Source organism: Haliaeetus leucocephalus, unplaced genomic scaffold (genome assembly GCF_000737465.1).
Source record: "Haliaeetus leucocephalus isolate CR32 unplaced genomic scaffold, Haliaeetus_leucocephalus-4.0 Scaffold312, whole genome shotgun sequence".
NCBI classification, from domain to species: Eukaryota; Metazoa; Chordata; class Aves; order Accipitriformes; family Accipitridae; genus Haliaeetus; species Haliaeetus leucocephalus.
This window is the reverse complement of record NW_010972748.1, coordinates 60,259-66,837: the sequence shown is the minus strand read 5'-3', so window position 1 is coordinate 66,837 and position 6,579 is coordinate 60,259. Positions and strand designations below refer to the sequence as shown.

General features: G+C 53.5%; 2 protein-coding genes across 3 annotated transcripts in view; both read left to right on the top strand.

Moving 5' to 3' along the window:
• LOC104834122 (PDZ domain-containing protein GIPC1-like) overlaps positions 1-28 on the top strand; it is a 4,036-nt gene extending 4,008 nt beyond the window's left edge. The window contains exon 3 of the mRNA XM_010571237.1: positions 6-28. Within this exon, the coding sequence (XP_010569539.1) occupies positions 6-28 (23 nt within the window). The remainder of the gene's footprint in view (positions 1-5) is intronic.
• Positions 29-1,084: 1,056 nt separating this feature from the next.
• LOC104834117 (olfactory receptor 10H1-like) lies at positions 1,085-6,216 on the top strand. Of its 2 annotated transcripts, XM_010571231.1 has the most exons (3): positions 1,085-3,013; positions 3,124-3,256; positions 3,690-6,216. In XM_010571231.1, the coding sequence occupies exon 3, from the start codon at positions 4,460-4,462 to the stop codon at positions 5,447-5,449; it is 990 nt and encodes a 329-aa protein (XP_010569533.1). In that variant the 5' UTR covers positions 1,085-3,013; positions 3,124-3,256; positions 3,690-4,459; the 3' UTR covers positions 5,450-6,216. The 2 variants fall into 2 exon arrangements, with proteins under 2 accessions (XP_010569533.1, XP_010569531.1); XM_010571229.1 differs by having other exon boundaries at positions 1,085-3,256.
• Positions 6,217-6,579: the final 363 nt, after the last annotated feature.

Sequence of the window (6,579 nt, the reverse complement as noted above, 5' to 3'; positions counted from 1 at the left end):
GTCAGTGGTGGGGCTGGGGTGGGGTTAAGGCTGATGTTAGGGTTGGGGTCAGGGTTTGGATTGGGATTAGGGGTCAGAGTTAAGGCTGACATTAAGATTAGGGTTTGGGTGTGGGTTAGGGCTCAGGTTAGGGTTGGGGTTGTAGGAACAGGGTTAAGGCTGGCATTAGGGTCATGGTTGGGGTGAGAGGTCGGGTTAGGGTTGTAGGATCAGGGTTAAGGCTGACATTAAGGTCAGGGTTTAGGTCAGGGTTAGGGTCAGGGTAGCATTAGGGTTTGGGTGTTGGGTTGTAGGATCAGGCTTAAGGCTGCTATCAGGATTAGGGTTGGGGTTAGGGTGTAGAGTTAAGGCTGACATTAAGATTAGGGTTTGGGTGTGGGTTAGGGCTCAGGTTAGGGTTGGGGTTAGCGTTAGGGTTTGGGTGTCATGTTGTAGGATCAGGGTTAAGGCTGACGTTAGGGGCAGGGTTTGGGTTTGGGCTAACGTTAGGGTTAGGGCTATATTTTGGGTTTGGGTCAAGGTTAGGGTTAGAGGTAGGGTAAGGATCAGATTTAAGTTTAGGGCTAGGGTTTGGGTTTGGACTAAGTTTAGAGTTTGGCTTGGGTTTGGTTAGGGTTAGGGTTAGAGTTAAATTTAGGTTTAGGATGGGGTTTGGTTTAGGGTTAGGTTTGGCTTTATGGTTTGGGTTGGGGTTACAGTGAAGTTTAGGGTTAGGGTTAGGTTTGGGGTTAGGGTTAGTGCGGGGTTTAGGGTTTTGGTTGGGGTTACAGTTAAGTTTAGGGTTAGGGTTAGGTTTGGGGTTAGGGTGGGGTTTAGGGTTTTGGTTGGGGTTATAGTTAAGGTTAGGGTTAGGTTTGGGGTTAGGTTTAGGGTGGGGTTTAGGGTTTTAGTTGGTGTTACAGTTAAGTTCAGGGTTAGGTTTATGGTTAGGGTTTGGGTTAAGGTTAAGTTTAGGATGAGGGTTAGGCTGTTTTCCAGATCACCCCATGCTTCAGGCAGGACGGGTCTCCCCATCTCCCCTCGGGCTGTGCCCACCCCTGCCCACTGCCGGCTGCTCCCCCACCCCCCCATCCTTGTCCTTCCGTCCCCTGGAGTCGCCCCTTCTCCTGCCCCATCTCCTGCAGCACCCATGGGTGCTCCCCCAGCCTCCTCCCACGAGCCCCTCACCTCAGATCCTCACCGGCGGCTCCCTGTTGCTCCCCAAAAGTTGCCTTTGAGCATGCTCCAGGGCAGGCGAAGGCAGCTGGGGTGGGTGACGGTGGTGAAGGGGCAAGTAGCGAGGGACGGGCGGCCACCAGGATGGAGCTCCAAGAAGTCAAGGAGCCACGTGGGGACAAGAGACAGGGGTTGGGTGCTCACCACCCCTCTGAAGACATGGGGAGGCAAAGCAGGAGCTGCTTGGTCGCACAGCCGGAGGGGAAGAGTTTCTCCCCGTGGGTTCCTCTCCAGCCCTGGGGTTAAGCCGGACTTCCCCGTGGTGGTGTCTGGAGGCTCAGCTCAGCTCCTCCACCTCCCTCGTGGCACAGAGGTCATCTCCATCCTGGAGGTGTGGGTGGAAATGTTGGGGGGGACTCGCAATGAAATCCCGTCATTTCTACCAGAGCTGCTGCTGCGGTGATGAAGGCGCCTTCCAATGACCGCAGGCTGAGATGGAGCTGGTCGTGGGGGTCCAAAGGTGATGGACCTTGCTAAGACAACCTCTGAGAAGTTCTCGGGATGTCCTACAGCCTGGCAGAGCTGTAGGCAACTAAATCCCAGCCCAGAGAGCTTGACCAGAAGCTCTGGCTGACACTGGAGCTGTCTGTGATGAGGCCATTGGTCTGGAGCCTGGTTCCATGTGCCAGGTCTGCTTTCGAGCTGCTTGCCCGAGGTCTCTGGGTGGTCCCCGAGGGGAAGGTTGGAGCATGAGACCCTACAAATGGTCACCTTTATGTTGGAGAAGATTTGTGCCCCAGACTCCTTAGCACAGATCTTCTCCAGCTCTCTGAGTATCTGGGGAACCAACTCTGGTGGAGATACCTCCACAGAGGACTTCTGGACTTAGGGATGAGTCCTCGCCTCGCACCCTGAGAAGGAAACAAGAGGCCGTGGGTTTCCACCGGAGACCTGGGTAGCCCAGCCAACCCCCTCATGGTTTCGGGCGCATCATTGTGTTTTTCAGAATTAGTCTTAAAACGCAACGTTTAACTATCTCAGGCCCGTGGAGAGGTCCTGTGCCACCGCAGGAGACCCTAAAAGCCGGGTGCTCTGTGTGATCAGGCCTTGGGCTGGTGGCCAAGGGTGGGAGGTGGCACCTCCTGGCCGGGCTTTTCGAGTGCAGTCCTGGAGGAGAGCTGCTCGTCCCGTGGCGTGTGGGGAAGGCGACCTCGTGCCAGGAGCTGCGCGCACACAACCCCTCCCTTCCACTCTTTGCGCAAAACCGTGGAGTTTTCAAGCTAAAAGGGCTCAGCCCTTGAGATCTTCAAGAAAACCAAGGCAGTCCTGTCTGCTGGAGCTGCAGCCTGGGGTGACAGTGTCACCTCCAGACCCCGTGCAGATGTTTAATCCTCTTTATGGCTAGCAGACGGTGCTGCACATCACCAACCTCTGGAGAAGCGCCAGGATTCCCTGTTGGCGTGGCCCCACGTGGGATGCTTCACCTCCGGAGACGTGACGGAGGGAGCCACGTCTCCACCTCCCCACAGGCTGGTTCTTCCAGCTCCGGTGCCAGGCTGAGCTCCTACGCGTCCCTAAGCTTCTGCACCAAGGGAACATGAAATCTTCAGCCCCTGCTGCCACCTGGGACCTCTGTAAGAGCCAGGCACTGTCTGACCTTGGATGATGACGCTCCATCCAGTACCTCCACCCACCCCCGTGCCTACAAGCTATTTAAGTCCCTCTGTACAAGCCATGTTGGTGGCCGGCCACCGAGGGAAAAAGCAGATGGGATCATCACGGGGCTGATCAGGCTGTTGCCCCGTGCGTCTGTCCTTCCTGGAAGAGCGAATGCTCATCGCTTCATCGTTTCCATCAGGTGGGTGCCCTCTTGCTGAAGGTGGAGAAACAGCTTCTCCTCCCGAAGCCTGGGGATTGAAAGCAGCAGCAGGAAAAACCAGTTTTAAAGGTATTAAGGAATTCCTACAGTTCCAAGACCATGACATCAAACTGTATCTCCTCTAATTTCCAACATCCCTGATGCCTAGAGACAGCCCTCAAGCTGGATCATGATCCCGGAGCATGAAGACCCCTGGAGCAGCGTGAGCCAGCCCCTCTGAAGGTAAGTGACTGATGCGATTGGAAAAGTCCCCGTGAAAAATTCCCGTTCCCCTCTAGAAGAAGAGAAATGGTGGGCGTCCAGAGTTAGGTGAGACATCCCTGTAAGATGTAGCTTGGTTGACTCTCCTGGTGTCTGGTGGGACTGCTGGCCATGCTGCTCTTCCCTGGTTTTGTCCTATTCCTTGCCCAGATCTGCTGATGGGGTGAAGGATCCAAGTTCATCCCAGTGCAGAACATGTAGGGTGTCCACCCCCCGCTCCAGAAAGCCCCAGGAGCAGCTATGGTGGGTGCAGATCCCAGGTGAGAGCAAGGAGGCTGTGGAGAAGCTGACGGAGGTCTGCAGCCGGCCGTGATGAACCCAACCATCTCACTGCTGCGTCCCCTGGCCCCACCGAGGACCTAACACCCTTTCTGCTCTTCTTTCTTCTTTCCAGTTGCAATCGGTGCCTCTGCGCGCGGGGGAATCCAGCACACTCCCCCCCAGCTAAGGCAGCACAACCCTTCAAGCGGTGGAGAGGTGGAGAACGAGAAGATGCTTTGTGCTTGACACAGGATCAAGCGTCCGCAGGGAAATTCAGCCCGAAGAGGGGAAGATCCCCAAATCAGTCCTTGTGCCAGGCTACACCTCGCCATGCTCGTCTTTTGCTCACGTAAAGCAGCCCCTCTTGCTCTTACGGTTGGTCCTCATGGATGTATCGGAGTAACTCTGTTACCTACAAAGTCCTGGCACCAACCGTCACAGAGATACCAACAGTTTGGCTAAAGATGACCATGGCGAGATTTAAAAGATGTGTAGACATGGCGCTTAGGGACCTGGTTTAGTGGTGGGCTTGGCACTGGTAGGTTAACGGTTGGCCTCGATGATCTTAAGGGTCTTTTCCAACCTCTTGTGTGATTCTCTGCCATTCTTGGCTTGGCCATCATGCATCAGCATGGGCCAGGACTGAGTTTAATATAAACCGACACGTTAGTGACATTACTAACAACTTCTCAGCTGTGCCAGGACAGAAACTCTGAAGGTACATGAGGTATTGCTGGGCAAAGAAACGGTTTGGTAGATCTCAGACATGCACATCGATTTCCACGTTGTTTCCTGTGGGAGACGGATAGAAAGCAAAAATTTAAGTCTGATGTAAGTGCTGTTTTCTCCACAGGAGGCTGAGCTGCTGGTTAAAATGTTGTGCTCTTCTCTGACAAATCACAAATGCAAAGGGACAACCAAAGCACCCCGAGAGGGTTCATTCTGACCGGGTTTTCCCACTTTCCCGAGCTCCAGGGTGCGTTGTTTGTGCTATTTCTCCTCATGCACGTGGTAACCCTGGCTGGAAATATGGTGATAATGGTTGTTATCGGGGCGGATCGGGGTCTGCACGTGCCCATGTATCTCTTCCTAGGTGCCCTGTCCTTCTCAGAGCTCTGTTACACCTTCTCCATCACCCCAAAGATGCTGTCTGGGTTAGTGCCGGGAACTCGAGCCATTTCTTTCCTGGGCTGTGCCGCACAAATGCATTTCTCCTTCACCTTTGGCTTCATGCACTCTTTCCTCCTGACGGTGATGGGCTACGACCGGTATGTGGCCATCTGCCACCCCTTGCGTTACAACAGCCTCATGACCTCCCATGTCTGTGTCCGGTTGGTGGTTGCCTCATGGCTGGGTGGGGGTCTCCTGGGGCTGCTGGTGACTTGCGCTGTCTTCCAGTTACCCTTCTGCCAGTCCCACCGGATCGACCATTTCTTCTGCCACGTGCCCCCCCTGCTCCAGCTGGCTTGTGCTGGTGGTGAGGTGGTTGCCACCATAGTCAACGTCCTTTGCATGACTACCTTGTTGGGTTGCTGTCTGTTCATCCTTCTCTCCTACGCCTTCATCCTTGGCCGCATCCTGCAGATGCCCTCAGCGGAGGGGAGGCACAAAACCTTCTCCACCTGTGCCTCCCATGTCACTGTAGTGGTGGTGCATTATGGCTGCGCCTCCGTTATCTACCTGCAATGCAAATTGCCCCACGCTGCGGGAATGAATGCTCTCATTGATGTGTCCTACACGGTCTTCACCCCCTTCCTCAGCCCCATCATCTTCAGTCTTAGAAGCAAAGAGTTAAAGAATGCCCTTTGGAAATCCCTGAGAAAAAGCTTTGTTATCACGAATGCGAATTTTTGGCCAGGGTCTAGTCTGAGCTGCAGGAGCGCTTGTTGCTAATTTTTCCTGTTTTCCTTTGCTGGTTCCTTGCTGCTTTCCAAACAATAGCCGTTCTTTTTCCAGGGAAATGAGTCATTTCCGTGGCTCTGACATCTTTTACGCTCCCTGGGGATGGCAGGCCTTGCTTGGCTGGAGTGTTTTGGTTTAACTTTTAGTGCCGCACGCTCAGCACCATGCAGAAGCAAGAGTGATGGCAGCTCCAGTGCCCTCGAACTGGAGACACGGGCAACTCCTCGAGGAGCAGCAGGTGAATCGGTCTGAGACCTGGTGCAGAAGACTTTTCCCCGCTGTAGGGACATGGACTGGTCTTCTAAGCATGACTTTGCCTCTTCCATTGATGAATTTGGGGCTGGTCTGAGAAGGTCTCGGATCGATTCCCTTTTGGTTTGTTCCTCATTTGACAAATTGCAAACTCAAACCCACTTGGGGACAAACACAACACTGCTCTGCTGTTTGAAAGTCCCACTTGTCTAAGGCAATTAAATCTGGCTTTAAAAAGGTTGTTTACAATGAAAGTATTTTGTTTGATTTAACACTTCACATACTTGCAGTCCTGTTTAGACAAAATATATGTGCGGGCGGTGAGCCAGCTGGAGAAGCCCTTGAGAAACAGAGACTTGGAGGCCTCTTGTGGGGCAGCCATGGGTGTCCCGGTGCTGTTCTGGGCTTCCCAGCAGATGAAAGGTGACTCAGACAGAAATATTTATCCCTTACCTCCATACAACTAACTGTGGTGTAAGCACATGTGTGGTGGGTTGACCCTGGCTGGATGCCCCGTGGCCACCAAAGCCGCTCTATCAATCCCCCTCCTCAGCTGGGCAGGGGAGAGAAAATACAACAAAAGGCTTGTGGGTTGAGATAAGGACAGGGAAAAATCACTCACCAGTTACCATCATGGGCAAAACCAGACGCGACTTGGGGAAAATTAACTTAATTTATTGCCAACCAAACCAGAGTAGGGTAATGAGAAATAAAACCAAATCTTAAAAACACCTTCCCCCCGCCCCTCCCTTCTTCCCAGCCTCAACTCTACTTCCGAATTCTCTGTCTCCTCCCTCCAAGCAGCGCAGGGGAATGGGGAATGGGGGTTACGATCAGTTCATCACATGTTGTTTCTGCTGCTCCTTCCT

Bases quoted from the DNA above. Each gene is read 5' to 3' on its own strand.
- LOC104834117 (XM_010571231.1), top strand. From the start codon at position 4,460: ATGCAAAGGGACAACCAAAGCACCCCGAGAGGGTTCATTCTGACCGGG.